The sequence below is a fragment of the Herpailurus yagouaroundi genome, unplaced genomic scaffold, assembly GCF_014898765.1.
Source record: "Herpailurus yagouaroundi ecotype Mexico unplaced genomic scaffold, PumYag 202, whole genome shotgun sequence".
Classification (NCBI taxonomy): domain Eukaryota; kingdom Metazoa; phylum Chordata; class Mammalia; order Carnivora; family Felidae; genus Herpailurus; species Herpailurus yagouaroundi.
In genome coordinates, this window is record NW_024412433.1 from 11,095,152 (window position 1) to 11,119,495 (window position 24,344).

The 24,344-nt window shown below is 42.1% G+C and overlaps 1 protein-coding gene and 1 long non-coding RNA gene across 4 annotated transcripts in view; one reads left to right on the forward strand and one right to left on the reverse strand.

The window, feature by feature from the left end:
• Positions 1–24,344, reverse strand: part of DAW1 (dynein assembly factor with WD repeats 1) — a 64,642-nt gene that overhangs the window by 21,483 nt on the left and 18,815 nt on the right. For all 3 annotated transcript variants that reach the window (XM_040450798.1, XM_040450797.1, XM_040450799.1), the window contains exons 5-11: positions 18,886–19,008; positions 15,903–16,002; positions 11,969–12,076; positions 9,715–9,821; positions 8,516–8,618; positions 7,320–7,434; positions 159–235 (exon numbers count right to left, since the gene is read on the reverse strand). In XM_040450798.1, the coding sequence (XP_040306732.1) occupies positions 159–235; positions 7,320–7,434; positions 8,516–8,618; positions 9,715–9,821; positions 11,969–12,076; positions 15,903–16,002; positions 18,886–19,008 (733 nt within the window). The remainder of the gene's footprint in view (positions 1–158; positions 236–7,319; positions 7,435–8,515; positions 8,619–9,714; positions 9,822–11,968; positions 12,077–15,902; positions 16,003–18,885; positions 19,009–24,344) is intronic.
• On the forward strand, positions 6,335–8,142 carry LOC121014471 (uncharacterized). Its single transcript, XR_005783231.1, has 2 exons — positions 6,335–6,596; positions 7,425–8,142. It is a non-coding gene; the product is annotated as an uncharacterized LOC121014471 (long non-coding RNA).

Genomic DNA, 24,344 nt, shown 5'->3' on the forward strand with positions numbered 1-24,344 from the left:
ATCATTTATTACGCTGAGTTTGAGGTCACACTTAAAAATATCGTTTTTATGATTTCTAGAAAGAGTAGGATAATTGGGCAAACCCTAGTGCCAACAGACCACTATCCATTCGATTCTTTTTAACTAAAGAAACTGCTCCAGATGAGAATGCAACTCACCTTTGAAATTTCACCTTCGTGGCCCTCCAATCTGGCAATGCATTTCCTTGTGGCTGCACTGAAAACCCTTGCCGTTCCTTTTTGAAAGAGTGGAGATACATATGAATTCATGTGCAATACAGAACTTTGAACCATGTGCTTTGAATTATGTAAATATCTATTCTTCTGACATACAGGCTCTGTGTGTTTGTCTCCCTTCCTGCGGCGAGGGCCACCACCTGAAACTGTCCGTGCAAGCTGGTGCCACCGCGGGAGAAGAGGGGGAAGAGGGTGCGTCTATAGCCCTGACTTTACTAGAAGAAACAATGGGTTCCAAGGTCGAAAAGGTGGGGAAGGAATCCAAAAAGAAGATCTTAAAGAGAAAGGGGAGAATCAAAACAAGTTTTGAGAAGTTGGGGATGAAATAAGCCACCAGACCAGCACCACACACCAAAAAGCGTGTAAGGGCACAGAAGGTTCAGGAGGCCTTCTTGAAAAGGAACGACAGCCACTACTTGCTGGGCAAAGAATAGGCATTAGGGATGCCTTTCTTCAGAAAGAGCTAGTAGAATGGTTTGTTCCCAGATGTTCTCCAGTGCCCAGAAGTGCCAAGCTCCCAGTAGACACCCATTAAGTGGATACAGGATAGGTGGGTGGATGGATGGATAGATGGGTGGGTGAATGGATGGATGAGTGGGTGGAAGGAAGGAAGGAAGGAAGGAAGGAAGGAAGGGGGGAGGGAGGAGGGAGAGGTATATACATTTCTTTAGAATTAAGGAGTGGAGGAGTCAAACAAGGGTAGAAGGAGAAAAACAGCAGTAGTAAAATTATCAGAAAAAAGTTAAAATTTATCTAGCCAGGTGAAGGCTGCTCTCTTATTGCAATTATAACTTTACACAGAGGCAAAATTAGTGCAATTAAAACATTAGATAGAGGGGCGCCTATCTATCTAGTTGGTTAAGCGGCCGACTTTGGCTCAGGTCATGATTTCACGGTTCGTGAGTTCGAGCCCCACGTCGGGCTCTGTGCTGACAGCTCAGAGCCTGGAGCCTGTTTCAGATTCTGTGTCTCCCTCTCTCTAACCCTCTCCCGTTCATGCTCTGTCTCTCTCTGTCTCAAAAATAAATAAATGTTAAAAAAAATTTAAAAAAAAACATTAGATAGAGGCAAAATTACCAAAGATAATGAATTTTGGTCACTTAATTTTCATTCAAAGAAGAACAAAATATCTTAGTAAATTTTGTACTTGCCCTTCTGACAATGTCAACTTCAGGAAGGAGTAGATGAAAAGTGCTATTGTACAATCAATATGACTAAAAATATAAAACTTGCTACTTGGACATTCCAAAAATCTTCAAGTGACCAACGTGTTTTAAGAATGTGTTAATACGACAAAAGTGAATATTCTACATAGAGTCATTCTCGAAATTTCTCAGAAGCATTTTAAACCCAGGCAAGACAGAAATAATATAGTCTGAAGCTATGATTTTAAAAAGACAGAAATATGAATAGGACACCAAAAAATAATTCAGTCTTGGGAACGATTCCAATGAGGAAGAAAAAGGTGATATATATACACACAGATGTAGCTGCGCAGGTAACTAACCCAGTTGAATGGGTCCAATTTTAAGAAGGGGGTGTGGGGCAAGAACCAGAGATCAAGTAAACAAGATATCCTAAGCATCAAGACTTCTTAGAAGGTACACAATGGGAAGAGGCTCACAAGACACGCCAAAAGAGAAGAAGATTTTTTTTTTTGAAGCAACGTCTTGTTGAACAGGGAAAGAATGGAATCACTGCTAGGGGGGCTTAACAGATGGTAGAGAAAACAAAAGGAGAAGAATTGAACGTGCAGTTCATTCTTACCCATCCCTCGGCATCCTGATCTCCAGACCTGGCTTGTTTCTGCCCCCCTAGTGCTGACAAAGTCCTAACATGCTTCCTAATCTGCCATTCTCTATAATTTAACATTCTTTATAATCTAACGTTCTCTATGTCCTCACATTCTATGTAAAACATGTGCATGGTATTCTTCCTTGTCTCCCCCTCCACAGTACAGCTCCATGAGGGAAGGGATTCCTCTCTCTTCCGCTCATCGATCTATCCCATGCTCCTAAAACAATTCCTGGCACAAAGTAGGTACCCTCTCTACTTGTGTCGAATGGATTTTTTTGTAGAAGTGAGAATGATATTTAAAATGAAAAGGGTAGATTAATTACAGTTAAGGGATGATTTTTAAAAAGCCAAGCTCTGCGATAAGATGAAAAAGTAAGTGGTTACTGTGAAAAAGTAGAACTCTCAAATTCAAGATGTTTATAATTCCAGAGCATCGAAAGAACTTTATGTATGATCAAAGGATCACCTTGGAAAAGTCCTAGTGAGGAAAAGAATAAGCATGCAAATGTAATTTTTAAAAAGGAGACACAGGTGGAATAAAGACTGTGTAATTAAAATGAATCACTGGCAAAACTCTACAAGTCATTGTAACACAAAAGATACGCGACTGCTTAACAGTATGTTAGCCACAAGGAGCAAATGCAGGAAAACTAAGAACAAATCACGCCCCCCCCCCCAAAAGCCTTCCATCTTTGCTAGAATTCCTGAAATGGCTGTTAAGAAGTTTACATGGACATGATGTAGAGTCCCCTGGAGTCACGAAGGAATTGGACATGATAAAACATCATATGTGAATATCAAAGAGATGCCTTAGACACAGTGGAGGCTTATGCGTGTTGACATGGTGATGACACAATCATAGCACAGCATGATACGCATTCATGGGAGCATGACACAGACATAGTGTCTTATGTGGCCATCACAGAGACGAGGCAGACATAGTATAGCATGATGTATGCTTGTCCAAAGAGATTAAAACACACAGCGTAGCAACATATGGGGTCATCAACAGGTGGCAAGATATATTGGAGCATCATACATGGTGGTCATCATGGACATGACACATACTGTCACACTTAGCATCACACTTAGCTGTCTAGGAGATGCTGCAAAATAGCATAGCGCTCCCCATGGTTATCAAGGAGATGATATAAACACAGTATAGGATATACAGCATATACCCTTACGAGGTTGTCAAAGACCTGAATAATGGCAGAGCATTATGTATGTATTGAAACATTCTGGAGTAATCGCACACCATGACACATACTTAAGATATGATCCAGAGTGTGGCATCTCATGTTTTTGTCAAGGATATGATGCAGACGTCAAGAAGAGTCATTCACCATCTTCAGGGAGTTTATCCCTGGTATAGCATCATCCATGGCTCTCGGGAGGTGGGGAAGTCACAATGTAGCATCGTATACAGTAGGTTAAAAGGTGATACAGACAGAGTGTAGCATGATTAGCAAAGACACGATACAGACATGTCATACCGTGGGATTTGCAAGAAGAGAAGTCTTCAGGCAGAAGACACAAACATGCTGTATGTCGCACATGCTGTTATTGGGCCAAACTGCGGTCCCCACAAAACTCATATGTTGAATTTCCAACCCACCGTGCCTCAGAAGTTGACTTACTTGGAGATTGGGTCTTTTTATTTTATTTCTTTTTAATTTTTAAATGTTTGTTTATTTTTAAGAGAGAGACAGACAAAGTACGAGCCGGGGAGGGGGAGAGAGAGAGGGACACACAGAATCTGAAGCAGGCTCCAGGCTCTGAACTGTCAACACAGAGCCTGACTCGGGGCTCAAACCCACCAACCGCGAGATCGTGACCTTAGCCGAAGTCGGACGTTTAACCAACTGAGGCACCCAGGTGCCCCAAGATTGGGTCTTTAAAGAAGAAATGAGATTAACATGAGGTCCTTAGAGTGTGCCCTAACCCAATATAGCCGGTGCCCTTGTAAGAAAAAGAGATTAGGACACAGACACGTGCAAAGGGAAGACCATGAAGACACAGGGAGAAAACTGCCATCTGCAGGCCTCAGAAGAAACCAACGCTGCCAGCACCTTGATCTTGAACCTGTAGCTTCCAGAATTGTGAGAAGAGAAATGTCTGTATTTTAAGCCACTCAGTCTGTTGTACTCTGTGATGGCAACCCTGGCAAACGAATACAGTTATCACAGAGGTAATGCAGTTACAGGATGCCATCACGTGGGCTGGCCACAGACAGTGCAGGGTCGTGCGCGGTGGGCAAGATGACACAGATATCTCACAGCACCATACGTGATTGTCAGGAGATTCCTTATAATAGAGCATCATGCATGACTGTTAAGAAATATGCAAACAGAGTCTATAGCTTCATTCGCTGGCCAAGACATGATGAGACACAGCATGGCTTCGTACGTGGTCGTCAAGGAGATGACCAGAAATGGTGTAGCATCACCCTGGCTGTCAGGGAAATGATGCAAATGTGGCATGGTGTCGTACATTATCAGGGAGAGGACACACAGTGCAGTGTCGTATGTGGTCATCAGAGGGACGATATAGACACAATTTGTGTCATATGTGGATACAATAGGCTCACCACAGACATATTGTAATGTCATAGGTGTTGATCAGGAATACAAGACACATATATTTCAACATCACAAATACTAGACAGAAAAGTAACACAGAAATAATGCATCACCATATCCTGTTTTCCAAACGACACAGACATAGTGTGGCGTCATACATGATTATCACGGACATAATACAGAAATAGTTTAGTCGCATGGTGCAGGGTTGTTAAAGGGGTGATGTAGTAATCGTAGAGCATGACACATACTTGTACGGGGGTTTCACATAATGTAGCATGGTTTTCTAGGATATGGTGCATATATCATGTAGCATCATGCATGGTCATCAAGGAATCTCTCCTAGCATAGACATTATACATGATTATCAAGAAAATGATATAGCTTTATATGTTGCTAGGAAGAACATGAGACAGACATAGTATAGCATCATACATGTGTTTTAGGAGATAACACAGAAATAGCACTACACCTTACTTGATTGTCAGGGAGATGAGGTAATTATCAGGGTATGACACACAGTGTAGCATTATATATGGTTGCCAGGGAGATGATGCAATCAGAGTGTACCATCATTAATGGAGGGTAGCGAGCACTTAAGCATCAAATAACGTTATTAATTGTTGACACAGATTAACGTTATACGAGCCTACCATTGAGATGACAGGCACTAGGGCATCACACGTAGCACTCAAGATGACACCAAAGGTATAGCCTGAGGAGATTTCAAAAACACAATCCAGACATGATGTGGAATCATGTAGTTTTGTAAATGAGGTGAAGCAGACATAGCGGACCTTGAAGATGTGTTTGCCGAGGTGATGAGGTAGAAATATTACAGCGTCGCACATAAATTTCTAGGAAGTGGTGAAGATATGACAGAGGATCATACATGGTTATAAGTGATTAGATGAAGGTATAGTGTAGTATCATACAAGATTTTAAAGAGAATGACAAGGACTGTAAATTAAAACATAGCAGTCGGGTATATGATATAGACACAAGATAGCATCATATGTGGTCATTAGAGGGATAATGTGGACTTAGGTGGCTCCCTTCATGGTCATCAGGTAGATGATATAGACACAGTGTAGCATCACATTTGGTCTCCAGGGAGATGACAGTTCAGCATCATACTTGGCTACCAAGGTGAGGTCTCTCATGGAATAGCATTGCATATGGTTACCCAGGAGATTAGGTAGACTTTGGATAGCACCACACCAGCTTGCCAAGGAGATGAGGCAGATAAGAGTGCAGCATCCAGTGTGGTCTTTAAATGATAACAAAGTCATGGTGTAACTTAAAACGTAATCCTCGGGTCTATGGTGCGGACACAATGTAGCATCGTAGGTGGCTATTTAAAGAATTATGCACACGTGGTGCAGCTGCATATGTGGTCATCAGCTGGATAACACAGGTGTGGGGTAGCATTACCTGCAGTCTTCAGGAAGATGACACAGTATAGCATCATACTTTATTATCAGAGTGATGACTCAAAGAAGAGCATCACACATGGTTGTGTGATGTCATGAGATGACATAGACTTAGTATAGCGTCACGTATGCTGGCCAAGGAGATGGTGCAGATGTGTCATTGCATGCAGCTGTCAAGGACGTGATGTGGACATAATGACAGGGTTGCCAGCAAATGATGTGGAAGTCGTGGAGTCTCTTACATGCTTGTCAGGAATACATAGTTATGAGGGCGACCTGTTGTTTAGTATAATAAATTACCACCCAAGACAGAGTGTATTCATAATGTTGTAATACCAATGCTTGTCAATGAGGGGGGACAGATGTCACATAGCATGATATGCAGCTTTCAGTGACATGTCAAAGACATGGTGTAACATCATATTTATTTGTCAACAAGGTGAGTTCATGGTAACCATACATGGTTATCAAGGAGAGGATACCTCCTAGGCAGCAATCAAGGAGATGATGGAGTGAAATGGAATATCGTGCATGGTTTTTAAGAAAATGTGAGTATGGTGTGTTATCATTTACGGCCATCAGGAGGGGATGATGGTATAATGTAGGGTCTTACTTGGTGACCCAGGGCTGGAGTAGACGTACCCTGTAAATTGTGTCCTGGAGGGATGAGATGGGCATAATAATATGCACCGTCAACAGGAAGATGACAGAGATGTATTGTAGCATCATATGTGGTCTTCAATGAGTTGAGGTACGCACAGTTTACCACCAGTCCACGGTTACCAATAAGATGATGCAGATACAGTGTAGACTCATCAATGGTAAGGGAGAAGATGATGTATAGCACAGCATCATGTGTGTTCATCACAAAAGTGCGCTATACGTAATGGAGCAGCACGTGTGGATACAGGAGATAATACAGACTTATTATAGCTCTGTGGATGGTGGTCAAGTTGATGAGGTCAACACAGTGGAGCATAATGCAGGATTAGGGAGATGATCCAGAATATACCACCATCCATAGTCATCAAGGAGGTGTGAAGACCGAGTATAACACCAGACGTGGTTGCCAAGGAGGTGACGCAGATATCGTGACATGGTTACCAAGAATACGATACGGACATAGATACCAACATCACAGAGATGAGGCAGATGTGGTTTGTACCACAGCTGGTCATCAGGTAGATGACCTATAGTGTAGAATTACACGTTTCTCAGACAAAGCATAAATCCCCCCCCCCATAAATTAAATATATGAACCGATGACCTACCATCGGCTGAAGCAGTAGCAATAAGTTTTCCAGTGTAATCAAAACAGCTGTCTAGTATTTCATCATCATGGCCTGTTAATGTTGCCACATATTTTCCATTTGCAGCGTCCCACAGCTACAAGTAAAAAAAAAAAAAAAAAAAAAGATGACTATGATAACTTCCTGTCTGAAGTGCAAAAACAGCAAGTAGTAGTCCTGACGACATGCACACGGCTGGCTAAATAACTGGGCCAAAATCATGTGTATCATTTTCACATGTTCTGTTAATTCTACCTGGATTCATGACAAGAGACCACAGCCAACCAACTAACAAGGCACACTTTGGACGAGGAGAAGATCAGAGACAGACATTTAGGATGGGTAGTACAAATCTGCCACGATAGTAGGAAAAATCTCAAAGCGCCTGCTTCGCTGACTGGAGAGGCAGTGTCCTCTTTTCATAAGAAGGTCATCAAATGATAAGGAGCTTGATCTAAAACTGTAACGCCAGCACATGAAAAGTACTAAGGTTATAATACATTGGATGTGTAATCAAATAATAATTCCAGAGCATAAGTTCTTAGCAAAAGAAAGTTAAAGGCAGGGAGATGTTGTGCTGAGCCTCATTGAGACTGCCTCTAATCAAAGTTCAACAAATGAACAGAGAGAATAAAGAAAAATAACATGCCTTTTATTTTTTTTTAAAGATCTTGTAATAATTAACATTGTTTGATCTGATTCAATTAACATTGTTTTACTACATAGTTTCTTTAAATTCGGGAGATCAGAAACAACATTTAAAACTGCCAACTATCCTCTCTGTCTCAAAAATAAATAAAACATTTAAAAAATTTTTTTAAAAAGGGGGCGCCTGGGTGGCTCAGTCAGTTAAGTGTCTGCCTTCAGCTCAGGTCATGATCTCACGGTTTGTGAGTTCAAGCCCCACGTCGGGCTCTGTACTGACAGCTCACAGCCTGGAGCCTGCTTTGGATTCTGTGTCTCCCTCTCTCTCTGCCCCTCCCCTGCTCCTGCTCTGTCTCTCTCTGTCTCAAAAATAAATAAAACATTTAAAAAATTTTTTTAATGCCAACTATCATTTATAAATTAATATCTTAATTTTACAGTACCTTTGAGATTTGTTAATGTTGCAGGGAATGTCTGACACAGTAAAAGCATGCACACAAGAACTGTAAAGCAAAGGTGTTTCTTGAGCTCACCATGCAGGTTTTGTCCATAGAGCCGGTTAATATCAGAGAGCAATCCCAGTTGAATGAAGCACTGCTAATCTCAGCACAATGCCCAACTAGGGTATACACCTTCCTGCAGAATGGAAAGGAGGCATGCTGGTGAACGATGCCACACGTCAGGATATATGCCCAAATAATGATGTCTAGCCCCCTGTGGGTGTAAGAATCTAAACTTTGGTTTTTACAAAATAACATCTTTGATGACCAAACAATGATGGCTTTACTATAGCTCAAAAAGAGTCAACTAAGCTACTCATTTCATTTCAGCAGAAATATACCAAAACTTTAAGCACTCAAAGATGGCAACATTACTTAAGACAAGACCTCAGAAAGCCATGGGTAAAAAATAATAAAGATGGTCTGAAATTCTGGAAGCGCTCTTACACCGGATGAGCGGACCCCCTGGTAGTTCAGAAACTTCCCCTCGAGTGTCTGAAGGGCCCTTCCTCATCTTGATTGCTACCCCTGATGATTAGCCCCCTTACCAAGATGCAGACAGGTCCAAGGTAGGGCTTTATAGAACAAATAGTCTAATTTAGTTAACATCTTAGCAACTAGAACCAAAAATAATTAGGAAGGAAATTGAAGTTCGTGGACTAAATTAAGTAGGGGAAATTAGCCATGATTTTATTTACTCCTGATATCCATGCCTATCGTAATGACAAGCCACTGAAATTTGATTACATAGTATACAGAATAAGTAACAGCCATACACCCAGGCTACTGTTAACATTCTCCTCGTATGTTGCTGTGTGGCATTATTTGCTCAGAATTCTAAGAAAATACACATGTTTTATGGATCAGAAATACATTAAATAATGAATTAATTTATTTGTGGTGTGTCCTATTCCTATAGAATCCAAAGCACACTTAATAGATATAAGATTAAACTAATGAACAGCAAAGATTTTCTTAACCCTCTGATTTAGGTTTTAAATTTTTTTTAAAGTTTTCTTATTTTATTTTTGAGAGAGAGAGAGCATGAGCAGGGGTAGGGCAGAGAGGGAGGCAGAATCCGAAGCAGGCTCCAGGCTCTGACAGCTCAGAGCCTGATGTGGGGCTCGAACCCACAAACCATGAGATCGTGACCTGAGCCGAAGTTGCACTCTTAACCGACTGAGCCACCCAGGCGCCCCCCAGATTTTAATATTCCCAAAGACAGAGAATACCTTCCAGTTTCAGCTTCCCACACTGCAACTGTATGATCAAAAGACCCTGTGATGATTCTGTCTCCCGAGGTGTTAAAGGACAAAGAGATGATTTCAGCCGAATGTCCCTAGAAAGAGAGTGGATACCGTCAGGCACACCTGTGGAAAAACACTCCCTACAAATGCACAATATCCTAGTTGATAAGAAAATGCTAGAAAAGGCAAAACTCTATAGGGGGAAAAAAGATTAGTGGTTGACTGGGGGTGGCAATAGGGAGAGATTGCAAATGGGCACAGGTTTCTTTCCGGGGAAATGTTTGAAAACTAGAGTTTGGGGAAAGTGGCACTTGACTAAATTTTTCTAAAAGTTGACTTACACACTTAAATAAAGTCAATTTTACATAGTACAGCTATTTTTTTTTTAATTTTTGTTTCTGTTTGAATAGACAGGGCGAGAGCATGATTTGGGAAATCAGAGGGCTTTTTTCACATTGTCTTAAAAACACTTTTAAAAGAGCTGTATTCAGGGAGCCTGCGTGGCTCAGTGGGTTAGGCATCTGACTCTTGATCTCAGCTCAGGTCATGATCTCACGGTGTGTGAAATCGAGCCCCGCGTTGGGCTCTGCACTGACAGTGTGGAGCCTGCTTGGGATTCTCTGTCTCCCTCCCTTTCTACCTCTCCTTCAAGCTCTCTTGCACACACACACACACACACACACACACACACACACACACACATGCTGTCTCTCTCTCTCTCTCTCTCAAAAAATAAACTTAAAATGATTATAAAAAAAATAAAAGGGCTGTGCACTTTATGGATTAACAATAGGCAAGTTTGTGAAATAAAGTTAATAAGTTAAAAAAAAAAAAGGATATTCTTGGGGCACCAGGGTGGCTCGGTTGGTTAAGTGTCTGACTTCAACTCAGGTCGTGATTTTGCAGTTCACGAGTCTGAGCCCCACATCAGGTTCTGTGCTGACAGCTTGGAGCCTGGAGCCTGCTTGGGATTCTGTGTCTCCCTCTCTCTCTACCCCTCCCTCACTCATTCTCTCTCTCTCTATCTCTCAGAAATAAACATTGAAAAAAAAATTAAAGGATATTCTCATGATGACTTAACATCAAATAGGTTAATAAATATCTGGCCTTTGGCCTGACTTTCACCTGGTCCCTGTCTACGGTTGATGCATCAGACGTCCTGAGACAATCCGAAGAAGCCCTTCTGTGCAGCCGATTCTACTCTGCAGTGTCTCCCTTGTTTCTCTAATTATTGTAGCAAATTAACATATATTACTTTTTTAAGTAGCGGAAAGGTTCATTTACAAATCAAATTTCTGATTGGTCCTGAATGGCAAAAAACTAAATGCGGCTGAACATGGCAATTCTGAACACACGAAACGAACGTGTTCTCTGGCGGCAGGCAGGTGTAGGTGTGCAGGGACAGATGCGTCCTTCAAGGACTGTCAGGCATGTGTCTGAAAGTGGAGGTAATGCAGAGACAGCCGCCCTCGGACAGGATGAGAACGAAGATCGAAAGAGGATGCTTACGCTAATTAAGGCTGGCACTCTGCATCCCTCTGCGTTAGTTAAAAAGGGTGCTTTTTCTCTCTCCAGGCCATTTTGTAACTTTCTTGGAAAAAGCTCTCCTGGGGAGGGGTCCTGTGTTTAATGTCCATTTATAATTTGGAAGGATAAGACTTGGGTTTTCCAGCTAGCAGTTCCCACCGATCAGCACAGAGAATCACCCTATTTTTGTACGGGGGTGTGGGCTGCGGTGGGGAGAAGCAGAGGCGGCAGGGAAGTGCTGGACGCCTGGTGGCAGTGGACAGAGGCCCCTGTGGGGACAGGCAGCACCGGGGCTATGGGCGGTGCCCTGTGGCCTTGCTCCTCCTTCCGCTGGCCCCTTGTCATTTCAGACTTTGTAACACAGAAGGCTTCTAAGACTGGGGGGGTGGGGGGTGGTGGAGGACGGAGCGAGCAGTCATCCGTTTAAGGAATCTTCTGGCAAGTTCTCCACTTCCGCCCCTTCCAGAAAGTGCCAGCCTCCTCCTACTTGGCTTTAAGCCAGGAAGACGGCGGTGGCTTTAAGTCACAGTTGGTATGGTTTGGAAGAGCCAGCAAACCAACCGGGACACTCTTTTCACTGCAGAGTCTGAAAGCCCGAGAGGTCAGTTTGCAATAAACACAAAAATAGAAACAAACTCAAATGATAGGCCGGTGCTAAAGGGCGGCGAATGAAAATGCAAGGCTCCGGAGGCTGTCGGCATTTTGAACGTACCGTCAAAGTGAGCGCTTCCTCTCCGTTCTGAATGTCCCACAGTTTGGCTGTTGTGTCCATGCTGCCAGTGGCCACGAGGGTGCTTTGAGGATTGAATGACAAACACACCTGAATTACAGGAAGTGGAAGAGATTTGAGAGAGAGAGAAGAGTTTTACGCTGTCAATTTTGCATAGAAAAGCTTCGAGACGCAACCACCTTGGATTCAGCCTAATTCTTTGTAAACCACGCAGTGAAACATCAGATCCGGGTGGCCTGCCTTGTGCCGGTTCGATCCCGAAGCACCCTCCTCTTGGGAAGAAGCTTCCTGCTCTCCCACGGCACCCGGCTCAGGATTTCAGGGGCACTGGCGCCCCTCCCCACTTCCAGACCACAGAACACGAACAAAAGCAAACCCATCTCCTTCGAGATGAGATTTGTGTTTTCTGGCTTCCGGCTTCCGGGGTGTTAACTTCACAGTCCTTTCAATCCTCCCCCTCACTCACCAAGGACTTTGGCTACTGGATTTTAGTCTCAAGTCCAAGTCCTACGCGGCCTTCCTGTGAGGCACCAGTCCAGTACCCCAGACCCATGACCCTGCACTCCCTTTCATAATCACTCCCATGGCCACACCCTGGACTTTGACATCACTTCCTCTAGAAAATTCACTACCAATACATCAATCCCGAGTTACAATTTCCCAGGACTTCCGCTTCCTTCCTCACCAAGCCATCCCCAGGACATTTTCCATCTCATTCAGACCCCTGCTTTTTCCCGGCCCCTCATCCCCCACTCAGCTGACATCTTGAGAACATGGCTCCTGCCAGTATCCTCAATACCTCACTCCCTGTCTTTCCACTGCGCCATCGGTAAGACTCCCACCAACTGTAGCAACGGCCATTGCGTTCACTCACTTGCCCTCCGTCACCACTCAGCTTCAGAAAACTGCACAGCAGGTTATGGCGTTGCTCATTCATGCCTTCTGTCCTCAGCTGTGTGCTCAGCACCCTTCCCGACGTGAACGTGCCTCTGCCTCAGTACATTGTCCCTTTCCCCACTCTTGTCCCCGGTCTGTTTCACCCCTCCTCCACAGAGAGCCTGGCCTCCTACTATTTCCCTGAGAAAACTCATCTATGGGGAGTGGGGGACTTCCTCACCTGGGCCTCTCCTCCCTCCCGTCCGTCTCAGGTGCAGAGGGATCCCTTCGCCCTTCTGAGACACCCTCTTGCCCACATACCTAGGAGCCACGTACCCACTGATTTTTTCCCCTCCTTCTGGACTAGATCCCTCCTAGTGGCCTAGAAACGTGCTTGGGCTTTTCCCACATAAAAACAAACCCTCCCTTGACTCTATGTGCCCCCTTTTCGACTACTTTTTCCCTTTCACCACCAAATCCCTGACTGCCCATCCCCCACTCTTCAACTCTGCCGGAACCACTTTGGTTAAAGGGCCGATCCAATGGCTCTGTCGGTCATCCCACTTAACCTCCTTGACATCTGCAGTGTTGACCCCTTTCTTCTCCATATTTTCTTCCCTCTTGACAGCCATGACCCTGCTCTGCTTTTCTTCTTTTGCTTCCTATCTGTTTTTTGTATCTTTTGGAGAGTTCTTCTCTTCTCCGTCTGCTCAAGATGCCATCACACTTCTCCCCACACTGACCCTTTTCCTTTCAGAAATTTCACTTCCTCAGTGGTCCCCACTGCCACCCTAATACCACTGACTCACCCACATATCCGTGTCTCCTGCCCAGACTTTGCCACTCAATTCAAGCCCAAAGGGCCTCCGATGGACATCACGCGGGCAGCTTGGACCAATCAGTCTAAGACACGTGAGTCATATGAGCACAGAGCTGCTTTTCCTTCTATATAGAGAATTGGTGAATGGCACTGCCATTGTCTGAAATGAGGGAATCTCTCTGGGGGCCCTTTTTTCCTTCAGGCCTCACATCTACTTGCTGACCCAGTCCTACTCCTCCACCGCCTACGCCTCTGTCATTTCTGCTTGGAAACAAGATGCCCCACTGGCCCCTACCTCCGATCACGCTGCACACTGCCAAAAGAATGATCTTCCCAAAGGCTCAAAGTGACCACGCGATCCCCCAGCTTAAGAGTCCCAACAGCACAGCACCATCCGCAGGATGAAGCCCTAATTCCTTAGTATAGCATAGGAATCAAAACTACGGGCCACTTCAATCATGCTCACCATGCGATGTGGCTCTGAACGGGTTGCAGGTGCCAAGATAAGGTGCCTTGAATCCAGGCAGCTGGGCAGCACAAGGGGTCCTCAGCCAGCACCCCTGCCCATGGGCAGAAGGCAACTCCCCTCCGTGCGTTGCATGGCCACGTTGGCGTATTCTGTGTATATCACCCCAGGGTGAGGCTGGGAAGCGTTGCTCTGGCCACACAGAGTCACCCGAGTTCAAAAGCACCCACCACCGTTGCACACCTCCTGTGGGCGTGCTGCTTCCTCGTCCTGAGTACACGTGCAAAGTCTCTCCTCAGCACCCCCCTACTGGGTGCTCCCCTCTGTGACCACACTAAACTCCCCACGAACTTCTAGCACACCCACAAAGCATCTTTGAACTTATTTATTGGTGCCTCTACTCCCTCTACTAAAGTACATAATCCCTGCAGGACAAGATCTATGTGTGATTCTATTTGGCATGCCAAACACGTAGGCCAGGGCTTGACACGCAGCCAATATTTAGTAAATATTTATTGGATTAATGTTGTTGACTATGAAAAAATCAATATTTTCTTAGGAACCATATATAAAAAAAAAAAAAACTTTTTCAAAGTTCCAAGGGAGTGTGAGAATGAGGATTATGTCTTTTTTATAACTTTGGGTAAATGACATACTCTATGCCTCAGCATCTTGGACTGTAAAAGGGGGAAATATCTAGCCCTTAGGGTTGTTATGAGATGCAACTAAGCTAATATATGTGAAGGTCTTAGGACAGCGCTTTGTGCACACTGAGCGCAATTAACGAGTCGGTTATAGTTTTTCGCTGCATTATCCCCCAGTGTCTAGCAAAGTATTAAACATAGCATGAGCCCTTGTTGGATGAGTACACCATGAGTTTGAAGGATAAATATAAATAAATTTCACTCCTAAAATAAGCAGCTTGTTTATTTTTAAAAGTTATCATTTGTTCCATAGGGTGCCAATTATCTCACTAATTGTTATAAGCTGTAACACAGAATTGGCCAAGGTCAAGGCCTCCCAATAGTGAAAGCTATTTAGAGTATCAAACTATTTATGCAAATTTGAATTCTAATGATATCCGGGAAACAATCAGCCTAAATATTTCCCGTGATATATATACATATATATATAATTTTTTTTTAAAGGTACTTTAAAAGCTATGTTAAGAATTTTATCAACCCCCATCAAGTCAATCCTTCAAAAGCAAGTCAATGAAAAAGAAGAAGTCAGGTTGGATATTGCACTTAAATGTTTATCATATTACACATCTAATTGGTCAATGCAGGATGCAGGTTATTGAACGACATCTTTAATATATAAACACTCGAATAGCTTGTAATTTACATAAATGTCACCATATGAAATAAACGTAAGCTAAAAATACTGGATAGAATTATAAAATTAATCATGAAGGTAGAACCACCACTTTTATATAATGGACTCCTAAAAAGAAATAGCAATGATGTGTTGACATAGGTCCATCAATTGTAACAAAGGTACCATTTTGGTGGGGGATGTTCATAAAGGGACATGTTTGGTTTTGGGGGGACGGGAGGGAATATATGGGAAATCTCTGTACCTTCCACTCAGTCTTGTTGTGAATATAAAACTCCTGTAAAAAATAAAGTCTATTAAAAAAGAGAGAAAGAGAAAAGCGAAGAAGAAGAAGAAGAAGAAGAAGAAGAAGAAGAAGAAGAAGAAGAAGAAGGAAAACAACAACATAAAAAATATAACAAAATAAATATACTCACTATTTCTGCTGTATGACCTCTAAAGGTATGGTAACATTTTCCCGTGTCTACACTCCATAGCTTACAAGTCTTATCAAAGGATGCAGTGGCAATTTTGTCACTAAAATTTAAAACAAAGGTAGATTTTGAAAACAAATTCAAACACACTGTATGAGACACTGAATTAAGACAAGACATTAATACGTAGGTCTGCATCTACTCAGAAATTTACTTTGTTTTTGAAACAACAAACAATCTTACGTTTGTTTCGGTGGATAACAATTTTAAGGTCTGATTTTTCAATAATATAAGATGATGCATTTAATTTAAAATGTTTTACATTGAAAGTATAAATTTATGTTTGGGATTACAATCAGTTTTTAAACTAGCACAATGAATATGGTAAATTTTTTAGTTTAGAAAACTCCTACCAAATGGAAATTAAAAATGTATGAGAGGCAGGAAACGGAAAAATTCTATTAGATCTACTGACAAGGATAACATTGAATTTACAAGAAGAAAAATGAAAAGGTATAAATCCAATGAACCACATGGCTAGATGAGTTTTTGAGAATTTAGTGTCTCCTTGGGAAAATAATGCTGCTAATATTCCAATTGTCAGCTCTTTGGTGAAGGAAGATGGTTTTCAGAGGAAATATGGTGAGACCTCAGTCCCTTTCAAACAAGAGGCTTTCCATGTACACCGCAGAGCAGGGTTACTATCAACACCAGATAGATAAGAGTAGGTTGGCCCGCATAACCTTTGACCATGGAACTAAATCTTTTCCTTTACCATTGACCCCTGTCTTTTATAGCAACCCATCAAAATGCTTCACCCAACGGGGTCACCGGTTATACTGCAAGCTCATTGTTCAAGACCCTCATTGGGTCTTAAGACCCAAATACGTATCTTAAAGCAAATTCTATGTCTTTGACACAGTCATAGGATTTATATTTTATCCAAACTAACATTAGTGCCCTGTATCTCTCCTTCGTTCTCAGGCCACCCACATAAGTATTTCTGTGGTCTCTGATACTAAAGGAGTCAGGTCCTTTCTGTCCATGCTCCATGCTCCAGGGACAGACTGTTCTGGAGAATACCCACCCACCCACCTCGAGCTTCCTAACACTCAAGGCTGGTTGTCAACCCAAAGTCTGCACTAACTCTCTCCCCATCTGGTCTGAGCGTTTCTCATTAGCTGCTGATGTCCAACTTCTGCTCATATATGCTGAGAGCACTGTGTGCTCTTTGTCAGTTCCTTCCCTCCACTTTCCAGCCCTCCTCCCCCTCAGACATATTGTCTCAAGTTGCTGCTGTTTCTCTCTCAGTTCCTGTTGGATCACACACTGCTCTCTACACCCATTCACCACTACATTATAAAAGATAACACTGATTTCACAGTTTTTAGAGTTACTTTATAGAATCAAAGCTTACTTCTGACCCAATGTATAAAACATGTAAGAACTAACCTGATTCTTCTATCTCTATCTCTGTCTGTCTCTCTGTCTCTCTGTCTCTGTCTCTGTCTCTGTCTCTCTCTCTCTCTCTCTCACACACACACACACACACACCTTCTCATTCTTTGGTGGCGATCTTGAATCTTGAACTCACTCTGCTGAAACCCCAGTGTCCCAAAGTGCTGTGAAAAAGGCTGCTTTAATCCATACATAAATCATCAGACTATGTAATCGGACAAGCGAGTTTTTTGTCAGGGGGTCTTGGTAGAATCCAATAGAAAGGCCAAAAGATGAAGAGTTCCTCCCCTCTCTATCCCCCCAAAACTTTGTTCTAAGATAGATATGCAAAAATATCCTGTCTTGTAAGTATAATATTATAGGATATTATATTATATCATGCAGAACATACTGTTAAAGTCCTTTAAATAACACTGCAAGTAAAGTAGGAATTATAGTAGAGGTAAAGCATTATCATTTATAATAGCAATTAAATCTCTCTCCCACAGGTTGGTGCAATAAGGCGTTATAAAAACTATCATTCTCTACAATGTAAAACTGCATACATCAAAGTTAAGTTTTTGGCAATGTAATTGGAATACTTCATCATTTTAATGTACCAATTAAGTGTGATTGTGCCATCACAATTGATATGATTTAAACTGTGTTACATCTTAGAAAGATATAATGACATTAGCAACCTACAAAGCAAGTTTTTAACATATATGGTATAAAATCTCTACTTTAAGTGCATCAGATTTTGATAGGATTCCCTTTATCGCCCCTGCCCCTACCCTAGACTGTTCTCATCATCCCATGAATGTATCTTTTTATCTGCCTCCTAACTAAATTCCTTGCCTCCTGTTTCATCCCAGTCCAAACCCTCTGACCCCTTCTCTCTGTCAGAACAGCCCTCCCAAAATGGCACTTGCATTGCGTCCCTCCTTTGTACACAAAGCCTTCATGACAACTCAGTCGTCCAGAACAGAGTTCAAACTACGCAGAACGCTCTGAGCTCACCCACTTCTGATTCTCACCAGGAAACATCCACTAGAGAGCCAGGGGCACTGGGGAAGCCGGGCAAAGCCCCACCTAGGCCATGGAGCTGCAGGGTGCCCTCCCCCAGGGTGCCCTCCCACCTCCTTTATTTTCCACCTCCAAGCTTCTGCTGGAGTTGCACCTCATCCTCAGAACCTCCACCAAGAGAAATCCCACTGGCCTTTCTCTTCTAACTTTCAAGCCATTTACTCTTGTGTTCTAGCCATCATAATACCATCATAAAAGAGACATATTTACTGAGACAGCTTAGTGAATGGAAAAAGTCACAGTGGTCAGTCATGAAAAAAGACACACATTAAAAACTTTTACTCAAATACGCAAGGCAAAGGCCTTTTCTTTGGCTACCTGGAGCTCATTATCTGCCTTACAGAAATCATACCCAACCTCTACAAGTTCCATGTCAACCAGAGGAAGACATGAATAAATGGCGAGAAAATAAAGGATTTAATGGATTAATGAGGAAGAAGTGAATGACTGAATGTCTGTTTACCCATACGGATTGTTGAATGCTATGGCATAAACCACATTCCGGTGGCCCTCCAGGGTATGAAGCTCCTCTCCAGATGCAGTATCCCAAAGTTTACACGTCCGATCATAGCTTCCTGTAATAAAGCTAACACGCGGGAGACAAATAGATCACAAAGTGACAACAGCAGCGTGTTAATAAAGACCTTGTTTTTTTACCTACAAGATTATAACCCCATTTATCTTGCTCTTCTTTTTTTAAATCTTTCTTTATTTTTGAGAGAGAGAGCAACAGAGCATGAGCAGGGGAGGGGCAGAGAGAGAAGGAGACACAGAACCCGAAGCAGGCTCCAGACTCTGAGCTGTCAGCACAGACCCCAAGGCGGGGCTCGAACTCACAAACCGTGAGATCATGACCTGAGCTGAAGTCAGACGCTTAACCAAGACTGAGCCACCCAGGTGCCCCATCTTGCTTTTTACAAAATGAAATCGTGTATGGAGAACCGTTAAATTGGGAACAATAGCTACATCCTTTTATTAGGAACTTTTTAAATTTTATCCCTAAACCAAAACAGAGCCACTAAATCAGATTAAGAGTAATCCTGCCAATAATCATTCTTATAAATAATTACGAATTAAATAATATTAATCAGCAACATTTTCTGAAATTCTAACAGATCTCAATAAACAGTATCGTTCTTCCCATTGGTCAGCCCATAAAATCTTAGCATCATCTTTGGTTCCTCTAATCCCCTCATATACCACACACAATCTACTAGTAAATTCTGTGAGCCCCATCTCAAAATACACCCCTAGTGTGGATGCATTTCACCAGGCTCCATTGCCTCCGTCTCTTGCCTAAACAATGAAAGCATCTTCTAATAGATCTTGGCTCACACATGGTCCTTACTCCTTATGAGTCTATCTTCCACACCGAAATTGGAGGTTTTTGGCTTTTTTTTAACTTCCCTCCAATGGCTTCCTAACAATCTAGAGGAAAATTCAAACTTCTGCTCATGGCCCACAAGACCAACAGCACTGGCTGTCTCTGGGACCTCAACTTGACCCCAAAGCACACCCTGAGCAGGCACATTCACCTCTTTGCTAGTCTTTCTTCTACCCATCAGGTTTACTGCCATCATCCCCAGGACCTGGAACATGACTGGCAAACTAGTAAGTGTCAGTGAATATTTACTGAAGATTAGCAATCCTCTTACATGACTATTCTTCTACAGGAATAATTTGTACGTTGCCCTCTCATATGTAGTTTTTTATTTTAGAGAGAAAGAGCACATGCAAGTGGGGAGGGGGGAGAGAGAGAGAGAGAGAGAGAGAGAGAATCTCAAGCAGGTTCCACGTTCAGCATGGAGCCCAATGAAGGGCTCGATCTCACGACCCTGAGATGACGAGCCAAAATCAAGAGTTGACCACACTGAAACAACTGAGTCACCTATGCACCCCTTGACCTCTAATATTTTAAAGTTAAAAATACTATCTTAGTTATTCCTTAAATACTCCATTAGGAAAGCTACTTCCCCAACACAGAAAAAAGTGCACAGAAGTAAAAAGCTGGTCTGCAATAAAAAAGAATGAAATCTGGCCATTTGAGACAATGTGGATGGAACCAGAGTATATTATACTAAGTGAAAAAAAGTCAGTCAGAGAAAGACAAGTATCAGATGATTTCACTCATATGTCGAATTTAGGACACACAACAGATGAACATAAGGGAAGAGAAGGAACAGTAAGATAAAAACAGAGGGAGGTAAACCGTAAGAGACTTTTAAATACAGAGAACAAACTGAGAGTTGATGGAGGGAGGGAGGCAGGGTAGGGTTAGGGGTAGGGTTAGGGTTAGGGTTCGCTAAGTGAGTGATGGGCATTAAGCAGGGCACTTGTGATGAGCACTGGGTGTTATACAGAAGTGATGAATCATTGAGTTCTACTCTCGAAACTAATACTGCACTGTATGCTAACTTAAATTTAAATAAATTAATTAAAACAAATAAGTTAAATCAAGAAATAAATTAATAAATAAATTAAAAAACTGGTCTGAGTGTCAAGTGGTAACGATAAAAGGTAAACAGATAAATGATAAATTCTGACAAGGAAACTCAACCAAACAAAAGGGTTGACAAGGCAGTATACCTTTGATTCTTCTCCAGACACTTCCTCTTAGCTTTTCAGGGAAGTAAACTGGCACAGTCGTGATGGAAGATAGGATGGTGGGTCCCCCAAAAAATTAAAAATAAAACTACCGTATGATCCCACAATCTCACTTCTGGGTGTATATTTAAAAAATGCAATCAGGGGCGCCTGGGTGGCTCAGTCGGTTGAGCGTCCGACTTCGGCTCAGGTCATGATCTCGCGGTCCGTGAGTTCGAGCCCCGCATTGGGCTCTGTGCTGACGGCTCAGAACCTGGAGCCTGTTTCATATTCTGTGTCTCCCTCTCTCTCTGCTCCTTCCCCATTCATGCTCTGTCTCTCTCTGTCTCAAAAATAAATAAACGTTAAAAAAATTTAAAAAAATGAAATCAGGGTCTCATAGAGGTATCTGCACTGCCATGTTCTTTGCAGCGCTGTTCACAACAGCCAAAACATTGAAACAACAAATATCCATCAGGGAATGAATGTCATACTATTTAGCCATGAGAAAGAAAGAAACTCTGCCACTTGCAAAAACATGGACGAACTTGGAGGGCATTATGCTAAGTGAAATAAGCCAGACACAGAAAAACAAGTATTGTCTGATCTCACACACAGGTGGAATCTAAAAAAAAAGTCAAATTCATAGAAGCAGACAGTAGAACAGTAGTCACCAAGGACTGGGGAGTGGGAGAAATGGGGAGACATTGGTTAAAGAGCATAAATTTGCAGTTATGTAGGATGAATGCACAGTTGCATAGTTGCAGTTATGTAGATGTAATGCACAGGCATAATCACTATAGTTAATAATATTGGCCTGAGCTAAAACTGATCCATGAATTCAGCAAAGTCACAAGATATAAAATTAGTGCACAGAAATTAGTTGCATTTCTATACACCAATAAGGAAGCAGCAGAAAGAGAAATCAAGGAATTGATCCCATTTACAATTGCACCAAAAACCATAAAATACCTAGGAATAAATCTAACCAAAGAGGTTAAAAGTCTGTACACTGAAAACTATAGAAAGCTCATGAAAGAAATTGAACAAGATACCAAAACAAAAAACAGGAAAAATATTCCATGCTCAAGAATTGGAAGAACAAATATTGTTAAAATGTCAATACTATCCAAAGCAATCTACATATTCAATGCAATCCCTATCAAAATAACACCTGCATTCTTCACAGAGCTGGAAAAAACAATCTTAAAATTTGTATGGAACCAGAAAAGATCCTGAATTTCCAAAGCAATCCTGAAAAAGAAAAACAAAACTGGAGACATCATAATTCCGGACTTCAAGATGAATTACAAAGCTGTTATCATCAAGACAGTATGGTACTGGCACAAAAACTGACACACAGATTAATGGAACAGAATAGAGAACCCAGAAATGGACCCACAAACGTATGGCCAACTAATCTTTGACAAAGCAGGAAAGAATATCCAATGGAATAAAGACAGTCTCTTCAGCAAGTGGTGCTGGGAAAACTGGACAGCGACATGCAGAAGAATGGACCTGGACCACTTTCTTACACCATACACAAAAATAAACTCAAAACAGATGAAAGACCTCAATGTAAGACAGGAAGCCATCAAAATCCTCGAAGAGAAAGCAGGCAAAACCTCTTTCATCTTGCCCGCAGCAACTTCTTACTCAACACGTCTCCAGAGGCAAGGGAAACAAAAGCAAAAATGAGCTACTGGGACCTCATCAAAATAACTTCTGCACAGCAAAGGAAACAGTCAGCAAAACTAAAAGGCAACCGACAGAATGAGAGAAAATATTTGCAAGTGACATATCAGATAAAGGGTTAGTATCCAGATAAAGGGTTAGTATCCAAAATCTATAAAGAACTTATCAAACTCAACCCCCAAAAAACAAATAAGCCAGTGAAGAAATGGGCAAAAGACATGAATAGACACTTCACCAGAGAAGACATCCAGATGGTCAACCAACACATGAAAAAATGCTCAACATCACTCATCATCAGAGAAATAGAAATCAAAACCACAATAAGATACCACCTCACACCTGTCAGAATGGCTAAACTTAACTCAGGCAATGACAGATGTTGAGGATGTGGAAAAAGAGGAATGCTGGTGGGAATACAAACTGGTGCAGCCACTCTGGAAAACAGTATGGAGGTTCCTCAAAAAATTAAAAATAGAATTACCCTATTACCCTGCAATTTCTCTGCTGAATATTGATCCAAAGGACACAGATGTGCTGTTTCAAAGGGGCACATGCACCCCACTGTTCATAGGAGTGCATAGCCAAAGTATGGAAAGAACCCAAATGTCCATCAACAGATGAGTGGATAAAGAAGATGTGCCATATATATATGTGTGTGTGTGCCATATATATATGTGTGTGTGTGTGTGTGTGTGTGTGTATACACACACACACACACACACACACACACACACACACACACACAATGGAACGTTACTTGGCAATCAAAAAGAATGAAATCTTGCCATGTGCAACAACATGGATGGAACTAGAGTGTATTATGCTCAGCAAAATTAGTAAGAGAAAGACAAATATCATATGACTTCACTCATATGTAGAATTTAAGATACAAAACAGATGAACATAAGAGAAGGGAAGCAAAAACAATATAAAAACGGGAGGGGACAAAACACAAGAGACTCTTAAATATAGAGAACAAACTGAGGGTTGCTGGAGGGGTTGGGGTGGGGGGATGGGCTAAATGGGCAAGGGGCATCAAGGAAGACACTTGTTGGGATGAACACTGGGTGTTATACGTAGGGGATGAATGATTGGATTCTACTCCTGAAATCATTATTGTGCTATATGCTAACTAACTTGAATGTAAATTACAATATAAATAAATAAAAAATAAAATAAAATAATAATTCTGGCTTGAATACTGGAAATACACTAAAAGAATAGATTTCAAGTGCTTTCTTCACACACACAAAAAGTGGTAACTGTGAGGAGATAATATGTTAATTAGCTTGACTGCAACAATTATTTCACTATGTGTATGTACGTCAAATCATGTGGTACACCTTAAATATATATACAATTTTATTTTTAAAAAAATTTATCCTTGGTTGTTAAAAATTAGAAATGAAGAATAGAAAGGGAAATATAGAGGGGCACCTGGGTGACTCAGTTGGTTGAGTGTCTGCCTCTTGATTTCAGCTCGGTAATGATCCCAGGGTCATGGGATCAAGCCCCGAATCCAGCTTTGTCCTGGCAGGGCAGAACCTGCTTGGGATTCTCTCTCCCTCTCTCTGCCCTCTCCCCTGATCACTTGCTCTCTCTCTAAAATAGAGACAAGAAGGGAGCGGGGGGGGGGGGGGGGGG